The sequence below is a fragment of the Lutjanus erythropterus genome, chromosome 12 (genome assembly GCF_056507025.1).
Source record: "Lutjanus erythropterus isolate fLutEry1 chromosome 12, fLutEry1.hap2, whole genome shotgun sequence".
Lineage (NCBI taxonomy): Eukaryota > Metazoa > Chordata > Actinopteri > Lutjaniformes > Lutjanidae > Lutjanus > Lutjanus erythropterus.
The window spans coordinates 15,356,650-15,378,508 of NC_139328.1; the positions used below are offsets into that span (position 1 = coordinate 15,356,650).

The 21,859-nt window shown below is 39.2% G+C and overlaps 1 protein-coding gene across 1 annotated transcript; it reads right to left on the minus strand.

Moving 5' to 3' along the window:
* Positions 1–601: 601 nt before the first annotated feature.
* wnt3a (wingless-type MMTV integration site family, member 3A) lies at positions 602–21,568 on the minus strand. Its single transcript, XM_084731689.1, has 4 exons — positions 21,095–21,568; positions 12,946–13,187; positions 5,254–5,519; positions 602–4,109 (listed from the first exon to the last, which is right to left on the minus strand). The coding sequence occupies exons 1-4, from the start codon at positions 21,163–21,165 to the stop codon at positions 3,630–3,632; spliced, it is 1,059 nt and encodes a 352-aa protein (XP_084587815.1). The 5' UTR covers positions 21,166–21,568; the 3' UTR covers positions 602–3,629.
* Between the last annotated feature and the right edge of the window lie 291 nt (positions 21,569–21,859).

Consider the following 21,859-nt stretch of genomic DNA (forward strand, 5'->3'; position numbering starts at 1 on the left):
GACATTACACATATTTGTGTACTCCTGGGAAAATGTAGATTACCAGAGCCATTAAAAAGCTGTCCAACAGTTTTTTTTCTTTTATGCCGTTAATACAAACTATTATACAAACATCAGCATAACTGGCTGACTGTGTCTTCTAGCTAACTGAAGTCACAGGCATCACTTCCCTCTACCCGCTACCCAATTCTCCAACAATAGTAAAATAGCTTTTTAAATATTTTGTCTCCTTCAAGCCCAGAGGAAGCTATTCATAAAAGTGATAACATGATGAAAATTTGAGACAGTCAGATCTTTGGATCTGTGTTATTTTAAAATTCCTTGTTTTCGTAGTCCAAAGAATCTGGAGACTGATGACCCAGGATAATGTTACATATTTTACATTGCACTATCATCTTTAGAGTCAAGTGCTACATTAAATACACGTGTTATTTGTGCAGTATGATATTGGTGTTGCGTTCATGAACATTCCCTCAGGTCAGCCCACAGAGGTCAGAGGTCAACAGGCACTGGCTGTTGATTTCTTGGCACTCACTGTTCACAAAAACCAACAAAGCATTTCATTACATGTAAACCTCAGTCATAGATGATAAAACAACTGTTTGGTTGTTTATGTTGCTTTATTTTGGTGTTACAGAGTTAACTTTAGAAATCTACTACAGGCAGTAGGACAAACGGTACCTGTGTGCAGTCAGTGAAAAAACAGAGATGAGGTAAAAAGGCTACAGTGTTACAAGTCACAACACTGTTTCAAAAAAATGTATTTCTGCAAATATATACTTTTACTTACTAATATGTACATAGCACGAAATAAATAATTATAAAAAAGCATCCAATTTTAGAAATCCATAAAAACGCAAAAACTAGTTTGTACAAAACTTTGGATTTAAAGACTTAACAAAAAAAAATTAGAACATAAGCAAATTGTCCACACAAGCAATCGATCACATATAAAGTGTACAGTAAATAATGCAAGATAACAGATGTCGTACTGACAATGGTTGCTGTGTAGTTTATTAAAAATGACTTAAAATGTGAGTCTGGTTATGGCTGCTTGTGAATATTTTCAGTCAGGATGAAAAGTAATCATACGTGGGCAATTTTGATTAAAATCTGAGAACTATATATGCCTGAGACATCGCATTACATTGACTGTAAACAATAACTCATCAGTGACTGTACACATCTCTCAAGGCTATCACATGTTTTTTATAAACATTATGTCACTTGTTTAGACGTCTTGTCTCAGCTTTCAGTAGTTTTTCACTTTCCAAATAAATAAATACCGTGTTGTATTTCTTTTCAAATTAATTAAGGGAGAGCAACATGATTCGTCATTTTTGCCCTGAAGTTTTAGCATAACTACAAAACCATAGACAACTAAAATAACATAAACTCTATTTTGGTCTATTTGGTTAAAATGAGAATTATTGTATGCAAGAATTAGTCAAAACTTCACATTTTTTTTCCCAAACTATATATAATAGATTTCTTTCACAGAAAGAAGAATACATGCAAGAATATACATATTACACAAACAAAGACATACTGTATGTAAGGACCTAAACACACACACTCTTAACAAACAAGTATTATCTTTACTTAGCAGCATTAAAATAAGGGAAGTATTGATAGTTTCAGTGATGCTGCTTGTTGTTTAGTTTGGGGAACAAGAAGCCACAGCTGAGAATCATCACATGCACAGGTTTTGGTCATCATTTTATGACTTGAACTGCAAATTATACTGCATTATACAGAGCTTATATTATACAGCTTAGTTTGCGGTTTGTTTGCTATTTGTGTTGTGTTTGACCAGGGAGTACAGAATTTACCTCTCTTTCATCAAATATTAAAATAAAAGAACATAATCATGTGTATGAATGAAACAAAAATATAGTGGGAATAACCCTTTTATAAATAACCCACACCCAGTCACATGAGACATTGCTAATACTGATAAAAAAAACAAGGAGAACACGCTTCATATTTCTCAATGGGACACAAGTGCTGACCTTTCAGATTTGTTTACAGCTCTCTGACCACCGCAGACTTACAGGGGGTTTTCTTTTCTCATCTTTGGTCATAATTCTCGATGTTGTTCAAAGCATTTTTATTCTTAAAGGGACAGTTTGGACTTTTTGGAGTGGGGCTGTATAAGGTACTTATTGAGAGTCAGTGTATTACCTATGGTCGGTTGCAGTTGGCATGCCCCCCATTTGGAGAAGCAGCAGCAGTACAAGTGTAGGAAGCAAAGTAATTACTGCTGTGGACACAGTCAGCAGCAAAATGCGCGCTATATTAAGAATATTTTCATTGTTTTATCTTACCATCAGATAGCCTTTTTCCAAAAGAAAGCTGCTCTAAAGGCCATATATTGCTCTCTCCACACCCACCAAACTCCATAGGCAAAATCACTAATTTTACCTTACAGAACATGGGTGTTGCTGTTCCACTGCAGCCTCAATCAGTGTTTATTTGTGTTATTGTCAAACTTTGCTGAATCCGGACTATCCTTTTAAAACATGCAAGTCACACGATAACACGAACAAACTAACAAATCAAGAACAGCAGTACCCATGCTCTGTGAGGTAAACTTACTGATTTCAGCTATGGAGTTTGGTTGGTTTGGAGAGTGTCATATTTGGCTAATATACCTGTGGTTTCCCATTGAAAAAGGCTGTCTGGCAGCAAGATAAAGTTGTATAAAATATTCTAAATATTGTACTAACTATGGGTAAGTACATAATACAACCCCACCTAAAAAAATTAAGTCTATCCCTTTGAGAAAAAGCTTCCAGTGTATTCAGGTGTTTCGGGAAATGTGCAGACTATATTTTTGTTTTGCTGTTGCTCAGTTGGTGTGGCTCATGTCTAATCTCAAGATAAAATTAGTCATTTAAAGCAGATATTAACTCGTTAGCTTAAGAATTTGAGAATATGTAAACACATTGCAGCATAATAACTACATTCACTCAGGTGCAAGTGCATTCTTACCCAAACATCAGTAACATATTAACACTATAAAAAAAAACTCATTCACACAATGATAATGTTAGTTTTCAGATATACACATACATACTTAATAATGTTGAGGAGGAGAATGCATGCTGTTGAGTGTCTGGTAAATTGCTCAGAAATCTGTGGCAAAAACAAATGATGATTTGAAGAAAATGCAACATTTTTACTGTTTGCCCCTCAGACTTGAAAGCATTGGCAGTGCTGTACTATTCTCAACATATGTAACTACAGGGAACACAGAAAAAAAAAAAAATCACCAATATGGTGTTTGTCAATTAGCCGACAGTTCTCCTTTCCTACGTCAGTACATGAAAACTCTTTCGTCATCGCTAGAGATATCAACATTGTTGTCATCAACTCCATCATCACAGTACATATGGATGATGCTCTGTGATGTCAACATCTACTCAACCATTTCAGTTGATTGAGGCAGAAACTGGCTCTTTCTAGCATCACAGCACAAAATACAAGGCTGTTATGTCTGCCACTGGCGTCCATGGACAGGTCAGACGCTTACAGTCCCTCATGTCTTGTAGATAACTTGCTGTATTTGTTCTTCTGCCTATTGAAGTCTTTAAATTTTGGTGAGAAAAGATGAGAACCAGGCGTCCTTATTTGCAGGTGTGCACGTCATAGACTCTCACACACTCCTGACAGCTGACGTAGCAGCACCAGTGGAAAATACAATGGCACTTCTCCTTTCTCTTCTCAGTCCTGGTGTTGTGACCTCTGCCGCAGCAGAGGAGGTCGCACCCGTCTATGCCATGGGATGTCAGATTGCAGATGCGATCGCGCGTACCAAAGGAGCCTGTCTCAGGATTGGGGTCACAGAAATTGGGCGAGCTTTCGTAATACACCAGGTCTTGCTCTGTCGGGGGTTTGAAGTAGTTGTACTTGGGTCTCAGGGTCTCCACCCATCCGCGGGACTCCTTGTGTTTCTCCACCACCATCTCTGACGCGCTGTCATACTTATCCTTCATGTAGTCACCAATAACTCGGAAGTCAGGCTGAGACCACCAACACGTCTTGACCTCGCAGCTGCCTGAGAGCCCGTGGCACTTACATTTCAGGAACATGTTGTCATTGAGTGACTGAGGATAAAAACAAAATCAAAGTGTTAATCAACTATCCTAAAGTAGGAAAACTGATGCAACTCAACAACTCATTCCCAAGTCTGCAAATACCAATGTTTTGTCACAGCCCTTGGTAACTCATACGGACGCACAAACCTGTGGCTGTATGTGCCACATCTGACTTTCAGTTACTTCAACAGCCATATATGAGATGCACCAAGATTTCAATGTAGTATAAAGCGCGACAAAGTCAGCATTGGAGGAAGTGGAGTGGATCAATGGGTCAAACAAAAACAGGACTTCTGACCTCCTGGTCAGGGTTTGTGTCCAATGAGAGACCAAATGTTACTAAAAGTTTTAAGGTACATTATGATTATTGTGTCATGTAACTATTTTTGCCTTGCAACTCATGTGATGTATGTAATGCAACATCTTATTTAAACCCAAAGCATGATGGTTTCCTAAACCTACCCAAGTCATTTTGTGGGGCTTTTTGACTGGCATCACCAGTTTTAACACTGCTGAGCTGTATCAAATTGGGCCCAAGATGGACCTTCTCTGAAAAGGGGCCAAAGTGAGTGGGGTCCACCTCCAAGCAGGCTGAAGAGATGTTGTGCCAGCTGTGGCCAACCAATCACAACCCACTTTCTTCCCTTCAAACAAGCGTTTGTTGCAAGACACTACTCATGTGTGTGCAGGACAGCAGGGAGAAAGAATTTATTCAAAGTCTCTGTGTAGCTTCAAACCAAATTTCTGTGGTTTGAAGCTTAGTTTCTTTCTTGTGTCACTGTTTGTACTTTCAGGTAGTTGTTTTATTTTGCTGTTTCATATTCACTTTTGGCTGGATAGCAGTCGTGTTAAGTTACTGCTGATGAAAACTCAACATTTCCTGATTTTGCTACATCAAAATAAAAGCTTTTAAATGAAAAAAATTTAAATGAAAATGAAAATCTTTGCTGTGCTGGGCTGAGGTGCATAGGTGTATAAACCGACCAAAACAGTTTCACACTGTTTACCATGTGTTGAAAAGACTTTCTGGCAGCATCTCCTACAACTGCTTAAGTGTATATTCTGCATCAGTATGAGATGCCCAGTAGTGTGACAAACCAGTATTGGTTGAACAGAATCAGCAAAACAAGCTTTTAGCATTTAGAAAACCCACCATTCTTCCTGCCTCATTGTTGTGGCGGTTCATGGCTGAGCGTGCATCTGGGCGATTCTCCCTCGCATCGGCAAACTCCCGGGACACCATGGTCCCGAACTCCACATCCTCACTGCAGCCACCCCACTTCCATCCCTCACCAGGGGGGCCCTTGTGGCGTGTGTCACATCCGCAGATGGTGGCTGAACCCTCAGCGCAGGCACGGGTCACTGCAAATGCCACTCCCGCAGAGGCAATAGCATGGACAAATGCTGACTCTCGAGTGGCTGGAAAAAGAAATTCAGATATTTGTGAGACTTAAAGTACTGGAACAAATACCTGGAAGCAACTTACTGCAGAAAAACACCTCTGCAAAATTAAAAAAAAACATGGATTGTCACATGAGTAATGAGTTTTTCAAGCAAATTATTAATTTCAGGATTTCATTTATAAAAAAAAGTTGAAGTATAATTGCTAGAGAATGTAGGTCACCACCTGTTAAGAAGGATATCTCTGTGTTCGGTCTTGTATGATTGCATAAGCAAATATTTTTTCAACCCAAGCCATGAAGACAACCTCAAACAAACTATAGCCAACATACTGCAGAGTCCATTACTATTGTTACTACTAGTGTTAAGGTATCTAGCAAGGTGTACCAGTGTGTGGTTCATTTAGCCCAGACATCAATCGTCCTGTCTCTGAATAAGGCCAGCAAGGTTTCTATGCCTCTGTCTGACATAGCTAACTGGTGACTCAGAGGGATCAGGATCTTCCAGAGAGATGAGAGGAAGAGACGCGCCTGACAGGCCTATAATTAAGAGACTCAATTAAGCTTTTGAAAGGTTAGGAAACTGCCTCACGCTGCGGGGACAAATCATACACACAACATGAAGATGGGACTCTAGTGTCCATATCGTAAACAACACTTCAACTTTGTAGAAGGGGAGACTTTCTGCCTTAGCATTCCCTGTCTTGAATATATGTACTTGTATGGTCTTGCACAATGACAAGAAAAGAGAGGAGAGACAACAAGATAAAGAAAGAGGAAACACCAGGTGTAACATGAACAGACGGAGAGTAAAGAAATAGACAGAGAGAGCTGAAGACCAGTAGTGAAATTTGGGATTGTGTGTGTGTATGTGTGTATGAGATAAAGAGGCAGCACATGCTTCTGTCTAAAGAACAAGAAGGACAGACAGAAAAGAAAAGAAAGAAGGGAGGAGTGTAAAGCTGAAGGGAGTAGGAGCTCCTCCCTTACAGCAGGTTCCAACCAGTTTGAGGACTAAAGGGCATTAGAAACAATGATGCAAGAGAAAAGGTCTACTGGCATCCTCCGCCACCCACTGCACACTACTATTGTATACGCACAAGGTTACTCATGTTCAGAATACATCTGAACCTTTGCTCTCCTTCCTTGAGTCCTGCTAACTGCATCCATCACAGATAATTTCACAGGATACTGTATGATTTCCATTGCAGTCAAGCTCATGTTTTTAATTTTGGAGTTATGAGTAAGTTGGAAGTGTATATTTCAAATGTTTGTCCTACATCAATATGAAATGATACAGTATTTACAGCATGGATTCTATTAAAGGTGTGTTAAGGGACTCTATCACTAAATTATGTATCAGATAAAGACTTTTCCATTTGTACAAATATTTGGCTGCCAGTTTATATTCTTCTCTTCTATACAAGATTATGTAATCTGTATAGAAATAGAATTTAGCAGATTGCTGAAGACGTGGGCCTAAAACAGAACTCTGGGGTACTCCTTCACAAACGTAACTTTATGGATGACCGGCACTGATTCTGCAAAACACAAGGTGTGTTTAAGGACTCTGTAACTAAATTTTGTGTTGGATAAAGTATTTTCCCTTTACATGCTGATTGGAATCATTTGAACCAAAATTTGGCTGTCAGTTTAGTTAGATTCTTCTCTGTTATACAAGACTATATGATCAATATAGACATGGAATTTAATTTTGTGCACCACAGTAAGTTGATCATTATTTACAAAAAGTGTAAAGATATGTGGGCCTACAACAGAACCCTGTGGAACTCCTTTAGAAATGTAACCTTATGGATGACTGGCACTGATGCTGCACAGTATAACTTGTGTTAAAGGACTCTGTAACTAAATGTTGTATTGTATACACGCCCCTCCCTGCATACACAATTAACCTGAGCCATTTGAACCAGGATTTGGCTGTCAGTCTAGTTAGTCTTCTCTTCTATACAATATTGTATCATCAGCTTAGAAATAGAATTTAATTTAATGTGTCACAGACTGTTGATCTTGATTTATGAAAAGTGTGAAGAAATGTGGACCTAAAACGGAACCCTGGGGTACTCCTTTAGAAATGTAACCTTATGGATGACTGGCACTGATGCTGCACAGCATAAGGGGGAGGAGGAGTTCAAATGGGAGAGGAAAAGAGGATTATCTTGGGATAAAATGAGCAAAGGAGAAGGATTGGGGCAAATTAAATATGTCCTGGTGTCTCTGTGTGTGAGCAGGCTGGCTAACCTAGAAAAAAAAAAGTAGGTCTCTAAGGTTGCAGACTTCTTGTAACAGCCACACGCTCTTTGATAACATACTGGGATTTCTGAACAAAAATACAGAGAATATTAACTGCCCACAGCAAAGTTATATACATTACATGGTCATTATACATAATAAAAAGAAAAGCAGAAAATATCGATGCATACATACAACAAGTTAACCATAGCATATAAATATCTGCCAAGCAGTGATGCTACTGTCCACAAAGCTCTTTAACACTCATGGGCCCGGCAGAAACCTTCTACATTAATCTATAAACCTATACTTTTTAGTTAATGATATCTTGTTGTTTATATTCTAATCACTTAAATACATTTAGCACATTCAAAAAGAAAATAGGTGGTTTATGAGGAGAGTCTTACTTTCTATGTACACCTGATGCCAATTCTAAGGCTTATTCTTAACTTAGTATTTCTTTGAGGCATTTACACTTTGTTTAATAAGCCAACAAAAGCTATACCATAAAATGTTGACATTTTGAAATATAATTCAGAACTTCCAGGTGTGATTAAACAATTATTGTCCTTTAGAAGAAGAAAGAATGACACATTTTTATTAGACTACTACTTATGTGTCATGCCTGGCATTTCATAGACCATTATGGGGCTATATATACCTGTAATAGCATTTACGTCACCTGGAAACACCAGCTCTTACATTACTTGCTCAGCTTTTCTTGGTTTTACTACCAATTTATGGTATTTCAGGACATTTACTCCGACAATGCTCCTCCACCAAACTTTGCCAGACCCTGGCAGGCCAAGTGGTCCCTACAACCTGCTGGGGGGTTGAATCCCCTATTGTGCTGCCACTGTCACGCTGTGTTAGTCCCACAATGGCCCCAGATATTTTATATGAAATTTGCCCTGGCCAGTGATTAGTGGGGACCAAGTTAAGTCATAGCAACAGAGAACTATGCATTGGCTGGACCCACTTGTCGGCAGACGGGGAAATCCCTATTCAAATGGTTTAATAAAACAATCTAAAGGGCGTGTGAATGGGGAAAAGCACTTTTTCTCCTGCTTAATCTCATGGTTGCGAAGATATTGTGCTCTTAGCAGTGCCCAGCAGGGAGTGGGGCTAAGGTCCCCCCATCAACTCCATTTACCACACCCATTCTTTCTTTCTTGCCCAGAGTTAATGATATACTGGTGCGCTAGCTTCCCTCCCCCGGCATGGAGAGACATACGTCTCTTGAAAAGCAGAGACCTCTTAGCTCATCCTAAATAGTTACACTTTCTCATCCTCAGGTCATAGGTCGTAACCCACATCCCCTGACCTTTTCCCAGTTAGTTAAGATGGGACTTCATGATTTAGGTTAATTTATTAGGTGGATTTCCTGGTATGCAGAGCTGGGGCAAGGAAGGGGCACCTACAGGGAATAGAGGTTAGATAAGTCAGAGCTACAACAGTATGAAACTTTGTAGTCCTTTCAAGCTTTAAATATTACGTAATAGGAATTTCCTATGAGGCTCATTTGAACTTAATGGTTTCAAGTAGAATAGTGACGGTGCATGTCTATACCTGTGTGGGCGGCAACACCAGCGAAGCCGTGACTGTCCACTCTTTGTAGCCAAGTTGCCCTCACTAATTCTATCATCTGACTCATAAACCTGGAGCCTGACTATACCCAGATAGTAGGTAGGTGTTCTGTAAATACCAAGAATGCCGAAACAGCTCTGGGATCGGCTCTGTGGACTGAGAACACCTGCACAGCTTTCTACTACCTTTCATCACAGGCAGATTCCAGTGGTGCATGTTTTGACACTTTAGTTAATGTAAATTAATGAGTGCTGACGCAGACGTAGCCTCGAGGTAGGGCTTGTGATTTGGGGTGTGGAGTGAGAGAGAAACAGAGAGAGAAGATCAGGCCATGAGTAAGGGAGAAAGAACATGAACATAAAAGAATCAACTGTCCATTTTAAAGGCAGGAGTAACATAAGACTTTTATGGTTTGGTACATGACATTTGGTATTAGTATGTGTGACATGAATGTCGCTTTGTGTTCAAGTGAATGTATGATCACATTTGGCATGAGAATTTTTTATGCATATGTATTTGACAGGAAGTTTAAGTGTAAGTAATTAAAGCATTTTAGTCCAGTCAATCTGTCTCAAAAAGGGCTAAACCCAGTATATCATATTACAACTTGACACAGAGTGATGCAGTGCCCATTTATCCACTTACAAAACGAAAAAGCTATGATCCTTAGAATGCCTTTAATTTTTCTTCAGCATTAAAGTAACTCAATGATAGTCGATAGTTGATGATGTACATCCATGGATACATTGTAAATAACTTGTTAATAGAACCAGAAAGAATATGCTAATGTCTTATGTAGGTATTTGAGATACTACTATCACAACACCCAATTTTTTCAAAATCCACTTACAGTTTGTGTCACATTACTCTTAAGGATGTATCCGCACCTAAACTGGGTATAAATGAAATTAGTAAACTCGGATGTCACAAGGGATCACATTAAACCTGGAGAGCAAGCAGAGAAATGTTCTTCCATTCATTCTCCTGTTCTTTTACCTGTAGTACCAACTCAATTCACAAACTGCCTCTTCTCCTTAATGGTCCATGTCTTTCATTCTCCTAGTACTTTGCCTGATCCGCCTCTGTAAAACAAACTTCTAATGACCTCGGTGAAGGTGAAGAGGACATGGGCAGTGATGGGCTAACTGATAGGAACTAAGCCTCTGAAGCCTCTAAAGGCGCTTACTCTTCCCTTCAGCTTTAGTCCCCAAAAAAGGCAGGAGGAAACCAACACACAACAGTCTGAATCGCAGACAAACAGACACCAGTGAGGACAATGGCCCTGTTGCACAGACAAACACCAGCATCAATCAAATCCAATGAAATGGAAGCCCTCTCCTACTAAGCCCTATCAAAGGCCTGTGAGCCCCTGAGTCACTCTCCTTGGCCTCTGACAAAGGCACTTAATCCAGCCACTTTGACCTCTCACATTATTAAGGCCCTCAGTGACCTTAATCCAATCAAAATGATTCACTAAAGCCCAGTAGCTGCCTCCTCTTTCCACTCAGTACCCCTGCAATTTAGGCCTGGGAGGGGAGGCAATGGGAGTAGATGTGGTGGCATTTTGCACCACAATAGGGCTCGGACTGAGAACCCCTATCGTTAGCCACCTACTTGAGCTCAAGCATCTTTCTATCAACTGGCTTGGGAGTTTATTAAAAGCAATTGCCCTGACCAACCTCCAACCCCCTGTGTTTGCATCAGTCTTCTGTAAACTAGGTGACAGGTTTAGATGCATCCCCGACCCCATCCCCTGTGTTTTGCACTCATTCTCAATTTTGAAGCTTGTAACTCGTTTTAGAGTTAGCAAGAAATGAAAAACACATAGAAAAGGGTGTCTTGGAAACCTGTTCCAGTCCTGCCTCGCATATCCTGTGTCCTTTTACAGCATTAGTTGTGCATGTTCCCTGAAATTAATGCTACAAGTGTGAGAATGAGTGGTTTAAAAGCAAAGGTACCTCTGGCTTTAGACTTTGTAAGATAGGCTTTCTTGTGAAGATTTGAATACTGGTGTGTCTCTATCATATCTGTCCATTAAATATGAAGCTACAAACAGCATTTGGTTAGCTTATCTTAGCATGGAAATGGAAACAAAACAGGACAAAACAAAACAGCTAAGTCAGCTCTGTCTGAAGGTACCAAAATCTAGCTAAAAACACTTATAAAGCTCAGTAATTAACAAGTTATTTGTTGTTTGTTTCATCTGTACAAACACCAAAGTGTAAAAACGGCAAATGGTAAGCTAACCAACTGCTGGCTAAAGCAGGTCTGCTAAGTCTTTTAAGATGCACTAATAAAAGTGCTCAGATTATTTCCACCTTAAGCAAAGTACGCAACTCCTGAATACTGTAAAATATGGATTTATAAAAGATTTTGCCTCAAAGTTCTTGAGTCTGCCAAGAAATATAAAAGCATCCACTGCCACAGACCACAGAGCAGCTTCTTCCCTCAGGCTCTCCTTAATTGATCCTCAGCACTTATATTTTTATGACTTATTATCTATTAAATCAACCATCAAGTGTATATATTTTTGTATAAATAATGTGTTTGTGAGTAGAAAAAGGGGGAGTATAGTGTAGAGTACAGTTATAAAACCCAGTGATCAATAAATCTATCTTGTACCTTGTATGCTCTTTCTTGGATTTGTGGGTTTTTGTTTTCTTCAAATTGCGCCTTGTATAGTGGGGATTTCTCCAGTCTGATCCCATGATTAGACCAGAATTGACATATGTCTGAAAGTCGTAATGCACCATCACCGAATCTAATGGGAAAAATGTATGTTGGAAAACTCTGTAACTCAAATTACAATTGTGTGCGGGGTTCTTGTATGGCGGAACAATCTCAGGGAATTCCCTCCTAAAGAAAACCAACAAGACAGAACTCACTCGTCTTAACTGTGTACATTATTTCATGCATACGGGCTGCTCAGAGCTTGTTCAGTTTAAAAGTCTATTTAAACAAGGATTTGAATGGGCATAATGGATGATGCACGGAGGGAGTGCAGCTTTTCTAATGCAAATACAAGACGGAGAGAATATAGGATTGTTAATGGAAGAGTTAATCAGCATATAGATACAATAAGTCACTTTCATTTCATGGAATTATTTTCAGGTCTAGTCTTCTTGCAGGTCGTTTGAAGAACTAAGACCTTCTAAGAACTTAGGCTACAGAGTACATAGTAAACCTGGAAACATAATTTGGGGTCATTCAGGTCAGACGGCATCACAGTCACTGAAAGCATTAAATTTTCAATCTTTACATAAAGCCAGGTCTCTGTTTAATATATGTGTTGCTGTCATGTTGGCCATATTTTTCCCAGTAATGTAGATTTTTGTTCGCCCTTCACTTGTTGTGGTAAAGTACCTTGCTGTAACTTTAGTTTGTGTATTGTAATAATGTGAAAATATCCTGTTCTAACATGAAGATATCTATCTCTTAAAAAATCAAACCACAGAAAACTTATGGTGGAATTGAAGCATGACATTGCTGACCTGTGCTTGAGTTACACTTACAGGTTCTTTGCAAGAAAGAATACATGTTCTGCAAAGGCAAGACATATATGTACGCTATGATACCATTAATTGAATGCTGCTGCTTTGTAACGTTACCTTTGTCTAATACTGGCCCAAAAATGGCCAGATTGTCATTGACCGTGGTGCAGTTCCAGCGTCGTCCTCTGAACTGGTGCTGGCACTCCTGGATGCCAATCTTCACCCCCTCGGCCACGCTGGGCATGATTTCCACGTAGTTCCGGCAGAAACGCAGCTGCTTGGGCACCAGACCCGGGATGCTGCCACAGAGGATAGGTTGAGTGCCCAGTGATGAGTACTGGTGGCCCACTGCTAGCGACCTGCAAGGAGGGGAGAAGTCAAAATTGTCAGTGTTGCATCTTATGTGCCTGCCCGTGCCTTTATTTACTGATTTAACACCACTCAAGCGGGAGACTAATTTCCCTCTCCAGGTGCAGCGTAATTTTACGTCTGAGTTTGTTTGATTGTCTGTGTTTGTTTGCTGTATCAGATGCTACCATTAGGCGGCCATCCTTTATCCCTTCAACTACCCTCTATGCAGACACCTGGCCTTTGTGTGTATTGAAATTGCAGCCCTGCTACCACAGAATCAGGCAGTGTTTCTGTCTAAGATGAAAGTCCACGATGCACGTAGAGGTCTTCATAGAACTTAAGCTGACAACTTGGAAAACTACACCTTGTTATTAACTGTCCGCACACTTAACAGGCCTTCAGCTTAGGGTAATAAGAGTGCAAACCCTACATTGAAACTTCAGAGAGTGTATTAAGTGTGACACAGAACCCAACCCCCTCTTTTCCTTTGAGGAAGGTATTCTGGGATACAACAAGTGCAAACTTGGTTCACTGATTACATCTCTCTGTCGCACTGCCTTTATTGCTTTCTCTCTGTCTTTCTGTCTTTATTTTCTGTGTCCTCTCAATTAGGACTTTAAGTAACTGGTAATCATAGAAATGGGATATCCATTGTATCATTGTGTGGTATGTAATTTAGTCAATTTTAAGTAACATTTTGCTGCACTGTGCTTGTACAGGACCATTTGTCAGTCTATCTGTAGTCATTTCCACATCACAGAAAGCCTTATTGGTTAATACCATATAAAGACATGTTTTCACCCAAAATACCTTAAGCCTTTAATCCTAGGAACTAATTTCAAGGAAATGAAAGATTTCTTCAGCTACATTTTCTAAAGAGCTGGGAATATTAAGGAAATTAGTCTGCTTATGAAATTACAGCTGTTTATACGCATCATTTTTGTGCGACCATGCAATAATGATCCATCTATCGTGTGCTTTCTTCTGTAAATCCATAGCTGTGTTTCCACCACAGAAACTTTCCCCAGTGACTAGGGACCTTTGGAAGTAGTCCCTGCTCACGGGGTAGTACAAACAAAAGTACAGGAACTTTGGGGATGGGGCTTTCAGCACTGAACATCTCCAATTAGCTGAGTACTCGCAGCCTTTTATTTCAACCACAACTTTAAAAAACTGCTGCCAAAAATAAGTCTGTTTTTTGTTCACTGTGCTTCGACACAACAATATGAAGTCACAGAGGAACGCATATGATGGATGGACTGGTGATTAAATCCAGGCCTTACTGAACATTTATGATGAGGATTAAATCCAGCAGGAATTAGAGATGGCTCTATAATCGTGTTTTAAAATGACTGTTTAAGTCCTTGAAAAGTAGTTTCTGTGACAAAAAGTTCCAGATACTCATGTTGATATGTTGATGCACAAGGAACAACAAACAAAGTCACACCCCCAAAGGGGAAAGTTCCAGGGTGGTAATGCAGCCACCCAGAACTTTTAGTCCCAGGAGCTAAAAGGCTCCTTCAGTTGTGTTTCCACAGTGGTCCATAAACCTGTGATTATTAAGCAAAATGTATGCAAAGTAATCCACTTATGAAAAAATGATGGCCGTTTTTATACCATAATTACCACCATCATTTTTGCACGCGACTATATAACAATGACTGTTGGCAGTACATCAGTCGTATGCATTCTTCTGCAGCACAATTAAAAAAGAACAGACTTGTTTGCGGCTGCAGATTAAAAAAAAAAAAAAATTGGCTGAAATTAAAATGCTGCTAGCACTCGACCAAGCAGAAATGTTCAGTGCTGCAAGTCCCATCCCAAAAGTTCCTGTCCTGGAAAGTACTACCCTCTGTGCAGGTACTTTCTGGCAGTTAAATAATGTCCCTGGAACTTCATCTAGACTCTGGTCCCTGCCATGAAAACATACTGAATTCCTCCAAAACAAAGTACCTGTGGTGGAAACGCAGCTTAATATTAATGTGGTTAATGGATTTGATTTGCATGTTAAGCTCTGTTTTAAAGGACATATATAAATGTGTGAGTGTTAATATAATTTAGATAAACAAATACCATTTCTTCTACGACTGCATGACCTGCTGACCTGAGCTGTGCAGTTTTCATTGAAGTGTCACCAAAATCAATATTTTGACTACTTGATTATTTAATAGCAGAGTTCCTATTATCTTTGGCAGATACTCTGCAGAGTAGCTACAAAGTAGCTTGTTGGCAATCCATACAGGTCTTCATTTCACCTCAACTGTCTATTAAAGACTGAACACTGGCAGCAGTAATCTGCTGATCTTCCCCTGAGTGATCTGGGCTTGATAACAGTTACTGTAGCTTTTGCACAAAAGCAGAGCCAGAGCAGGTGTGCAGTCTTTAGCTCACTATCTGTTGACCTGTTCACTGTTGTTCAAGGACTAATCACTGATCACAACAAGATTATCAGAACTCCTGACACTGGCCTCAGGCTGCTTTCTTTAAAAGCTCAAGAAAAGATCTTCTCAGCCAAATGACCCCTGGCTGATGGCGTCTAATGGCAGCAGAACATGTTGACCTTGAACGCCTCAATTATGTTTTGCAATTTAAAGTCTGATTTCATTTCCAACATTGCACTTTAATGTTGCCTGTCAGCTGTCAAGGTGTGTATAAGCCATCAGATGACCTGGTGGGTGAACCACTGTTATTTTCCCCCAAAGCAAATGTCAGAGTCATGTGTCACGTTGGGTTTTAACAGAATTTCTTGCCTAATTTCTACAGACTAGACTGCTCTAGTTAATCATACATGAGACATCCAGTAAGTGAGGAATGGCAAGTTGAAAATAACTTCTGAGGAAATCACGTTTTGTTTGCAGTTTGTCTGCAACGTCTATCAGTAAACAAGGGCACTCCTATTACCAGCTGACCTCTCTTTGGCTCTTGTCAGTCCACAGCGTACCCTGAAGCACATCATTTCCCAGCAGAAACTTGAGTCCACATCACAAACTGGTGCAGACTTTTGAAGAAGAATATAGTGTCTCTAAGGTTTTCAATAGATTTTTATCAGCTCATCACTGAAAAAGAATTGTGCATCGGTGAATCAGCACCAAATGTATCTCACCAGAAGAAATAAGTACAGAATAAAAGTTGAAATAGCTCTTATCAAGGCAGGACTAATGGCCAAAAACTTTGTCTTTTGATTTGTTTCTCCAGAAAACACAGGAATTTCCTCTTGGCCATAATGGGTCTTAAAGGGATAGTTCAGATTATTTGAAGTGAGGATGCACTTATTTATAGCCAGTGTATTGCCTATATTAATTGGCTATCAGCACGCCCCTAGCTTGGAGAAGCTTCAGGAATACTGGTGTAGAGTGCTAAGCAATATATTACTGTGCACAGTGTCAGCAACTAAACATATTTCAGCCACCCTGAAAAATCATTAACAATTATAATTTTAAGTTGTATTTAGTACATTCCCTGCTTTACTTTGCTGTCAGACAACCTTTTCTGATGGAAAACTGATGCCATATTTCACTTAAAGAAACTTCATCGGCGAAATCAATAATTTTACCTTGCAGAACCTGGGAGTTGCTGGTTCAAGTTGCTGGTTTTATTAGTTAATTAGTTGTGTTACTGTATGACTTCTGTGTTTTAAAAAGTTAGTTCAGATTCACTGAAATCACACAATAACACAAACTAACTAAAAGATAGAGGTGACAGTATATCAGCATCTCTCTTGTTCAGGTTGAACAAGGTATTTGTGCCACTTTCCTGTCACAAAAGACTGTCTGACAGCAAAGTAAAACAGTGAATATTCTAAATATAGCTTAAAATTATAAATTAAAGTGGTGAAAAATGAAATATAGCATAAACTTAACTGCTGACACTGTCCACAGCAGTTCATTGCTTAGCTTCCGTGCTGGTACTCCTGTCTGCTTCTTCTCTGGGGGTGTGCCATCTACTAAGGTAATACATTGACTATGAATAAGTACCTCATACAACCCCACTTCAAATAATCCAAACTATCCCTTTTATGCTCATTAGGACTACACCTGTGAGGGTCTTTTATCATGCAGTTCTGCCAGGTCATTGTTCTGAACCGAGCCACAAAAAACCATCATGAGTCAGTGTGCTTAGGTTGCTCCACTCATTCGCGTCTCTGTGTCTGTCTCTGTGGGGCTGAGTAATCCATGCCACCTCTTCCTGTGTTAGGAAATGGCCTGAAAGAGGAGGCAGGGCATGTTCCACCAGGGATGATTTATGATTTTTTAAAAGAGTTATTGCATAAAGAAAGAACAGTGTTGTTGAACACCAGATTGAACAAATATTTAAACATCAATCTTAGGTATCTATTGAGTGCTCTTACTTCTTAGAAATCCATTAATCCTCCTCACATCAGTTACCCTCCAAGGAAGCTGATATTCAGTATAATTGATAAAGAAACAGAGGATTCTTTAAGGTTTATGTTGTCAAATGAAGACTTTGCAACTGTTACAAATAAATACTTAAGCAAAACATATATCACATTCAATTTTTGTCTCTGTGGAGACTTTCCCCCTCTCGTCTAAGTGTATCCAGCACAGGTTTAATGCATATTTCAGCAAGCCCAAGCAGGGTACCTTAGAATTACCACTTTACTTGTGGGCCCTGGGGCCTTGGAGCCGACTTTGACATCAAGAGAATATGTTTGGGAAAAGGAATGTGCGGCAAGCTTTCACCTCCAGGTATTTATCTTCTAAGGTGGGGTGGACTAGGGAAGGGGGTGGTGGGGTGGCGGGTGCAGCCAGGCTATGTCATGGCAGGTCGAGAAGAGACAGACATGAACCTGTCTTAGTGCACAGATCCCTATCCCTGGAGACTACTGTGGAGCAGAGTGTGCATGAGCGTGATGCAGCTCTGATGGCCACTTCAAGCGAAGTTCAGCAGAGTCTGTCAGCAGAAGAGGGAAAGCTCTGAGGTAGCTGACATGTTGTTTGGAAACGGACCGACAATGCAGGCGTATTGAGTGCAATCCAAAAGGAACCTCGCTTATTTGACTTGGGATGAGTTGCCATGAAACAAAAAATACATCTTTAGTCTTGCAAGAGAAAAAAAAAGTTGAGTATTACGTCAAGAATGTTCAACTCAGGGTGACTTCATGTGCTACTTCTGCAGGCAGCGATTGTTTGTATTAGTAGGAGTGATACAGCAACCTGCTCCCGTTATGTTTACTTGCCTCTCTTTTGCTTCTGTAGTTACACTCTTCAATCAAAGACCTGACCCACCCGCCAACATCAAACCATCAACACAGAAGTTCCCTGCCTATTTTGTTATGACAGAATGGAAACCTGCCTTCCATTGTGTCATTCATACCTGGCTCCACAAAAAAGCTCTTGTGGAGATTGAAATTCAAGGCCGCCTGTTTCTTGCCAGTGTGCACGAGTGTGTCAATCAGCAGAGCTAAAACATGGCACTGCACATACTGGCAGTAAAAGTTCAAAATGTGCTCATAGCAGATGATGAAACACATACTGTTCAAAAAATATATTGAACATCCATTAAGCATCAATTTTGGCTGCATGCATAAACTCTTAGAAGGAGAGTGAACAGATTTGGGTCAGTTTTTTGTTCCACCTCTCAGTGCAGAGGGCCCACTGTTATATCAGGATTTCCTTCCAGCTGTGCATGTAATTAGTTTCTCATCAGTACTACCTCCAGGGGACCCATTAAGGGAAGTAGATTAGGGTACACCTAATATCTAAGCAACCCCAAATATGGGAGGATTTATTAGAAAAACAGACATCATTCGTTCGTTTAATGCTAAAAAGACATTTGGCATGAACATTGTGAAACCAGACAAGAGCTACTCCAGAGGATGAGACAGTCCATTTATTAAAAACAAATAAAATGTGACAATATAGTGCTAATAAACATCACCTCTCAGTTTCTTAAATATGAGGGATAATCAGGATACTGCTGCACTATTAATTTAGAAATTAATGCATCTTCTGCAGTGACTCCCTACTTCTTGTGTGATTTAGGAGAGAAAGGCAAGAAAAACATGTTTTGTTAGTTCTGTGAATGTTGCTGCAATCATTGATGTGATTTGACCAGTTTTTGATCTTCGAGGACATTTGGAAAGTGAAGAAATGTAAAAGAAATCAGTGGTGGACTGAGATTTCCATGATAAACATTCAAGAATGCTGCTACTGTTGTGAATTAAGCCTTCAGTTATATTTACGTAACAGTAGGGCTGCATAAGTAATCAAAATATTATTGAAATATAGCCAATATAGAAATTACGGAAGCTAGAATTTTTTGATGACGGAAAAATTTGTGACAAAACAGTATTATAATGAAGTAGTGCTGCAGAGATGCTCTGGCCTTCAAATCTTCTCCTCCAAATGTACGAAAACATGATTGGTACAGACCTCAAAAAATGTCACATCATCATAATTTTAATAGTTTGATACTTCAACAATTGTGCAGTGTAAAAACATTGAGGAATTTAGTGGAATCAATAATGTTTTCTCATTAATCTAATGTAAATATAAGCCTACAAGTTTTATTCATTCAAGCTAATTCAACTTAAAATTTCTAGTATTTATTATCAGACCACCTCAAAACTTATAAACATGAGTTATTTTAACTTAAAGTCTTTTGACTTGAAATGCTGAGTTGAATGAATGTACTGTCCAGAGTTCGATCATCTCATTAAATTAAGTTTCTGCAGAAACATACACTGTTTGAGAATTAAAAATCTCCTGATAGCCTTCTTTGTTATACTTTGAAGAAAACACATATTATGAAAACTTGCTGTGTGTCTAATACATTTTAAATGTCATGGTTATTTGTTTTCATAATAATGAAAACATTGAGAACCATGATGAAGTTATTGAATTAGTTCATTACAAGCTTTTAAATCATGTTACATGTTATAAATATTCATCAGTGTGACTTTAGAGTTGGTTCAACTTAATATCTTAAGTTTACTGAACAAGTTTTCTTTCTTGTACAACTGAATTCATATTCTATTTACTTGACTGGAAATGTTTATTTGTTTTGAATCATTTCAAATTTTATATTGTCTTTTCAAATTCAGTGAACCTGAAATTTTAATGCAGCCTGTACACTAACATTTTTAAAGTTAAACTAAATAGTTTATTTTAACAGCGTGATGCAAAAATTAAATGTTATTATTACCATATCGTGCAACCCTACTGAAAAGTGAAAGTAGTGTTCTCAGTTTAGGAAGAAAAATGAAATTATTCTATTTCAAATGTATTGATAATTCTCCTAGCATTATCAATAATTATATCAAAATATAATAATATAATTACATAAAGACCAGACTATGCATACAGTTTTATATTACATTATCAATTTGTTCAAAGCATTAAGGCTAAATCCTGAGCAGAATTTCATAGCCTTCTTGTTCTGGGCCACTTTGACCCCCCAACACACACTCACAAGAGTGGACGCGCGCGCACACATACGCACATATACACTCGCACACACACTTGCAAGCACACAAACTTTGCACCTGCTGCACGCTGAATATAAAAATTGCTCTCAGTCAAATTGCCTCGTTCATGCTGCAAATGCTGGGTTCCTCAGCATCAGAAATTATACATGAAATATCTGATTTTGTGCCTTTTACTTTTGGTTTCTACGGGTCGGTTATCTGCTGTAGGTTTAAAATTAAAAGCGTCATTGTTTTTCCCCCCTTCTTTCATTGAATTACACTCATCTGGTTATCACAACACCCGTCACTCGTGTCAAACGTCTCAAAATCAAGCTTTAACAACTTTACCATCAGTGCAGCTAAATGTCCCGCTGCTGTCAGAAACGAAATCACAACAATAACCACTCAGGAGCCGATCATCACATACTTCTCAACATTTAGGCAAAATATAACTCCCTTCGTTCGGGATATAAAGAAAATAAAACTTACCACCAGATGGGATAACTTGCCATGACATGTGTGAGCCCACAGAGCAGCAGGAAACATCCAAGGTATATCATCCTTAAAGTTTCGCAAAACTTCTCCAGCAGAAAGCCTACATGCGCGCTCAGACGCGCTCTCAGATTTTAACTGAAGAGGGGGGAAAAAAAAAATCTGCTCTGTTTGATTTTTTAAATTTCTGTCCTCCACAGAAAAAAAAAAACACTGAGGGAGAATCTCTCTATCTTTCTTTCTGTCGCGACTACTCGTGGCAGAAGTCGGGAGCCAAATATTAAAAGTTAAAAGCTGCTTGCTGCTGTTTTAGGACCCAATCAGCAGGTATTGCCAAAGGGGGAATTCTGATGATATGTTCCCTCTGTTGCCGAGTCAGGAGGCAGTTTGAACTCAGACAGCAGAATGAGCTAATTTTAAGATGTGTTTTAGTGCTCACTGAGAATTGGTCGCATTAGCATGCAGTGTGTGTGATATATAATGTTGTTTAAAGGAGAGAGGGAGGGTCTGAGGGGTTTTAAATAGACATCGGAACCCCTGTGGATTGCGTAGCTATAACAACCTGTCCGGATTTCACTCCCTGGCTTGAAGCTTCTAAAATGCAGAAATAAATATGTGTGAATTGCTTGAGACCATTATTAAGGTCTGCAGTCCTTTATTTGTGCCTGTTTGCCATGAATGTAAAATTAGGAGTTGAGAGGTTTGAGAAGAGTAAAACTACACCAAGTTACAATTAGAGTTTTCCAAAGCAAGTCCTAATTA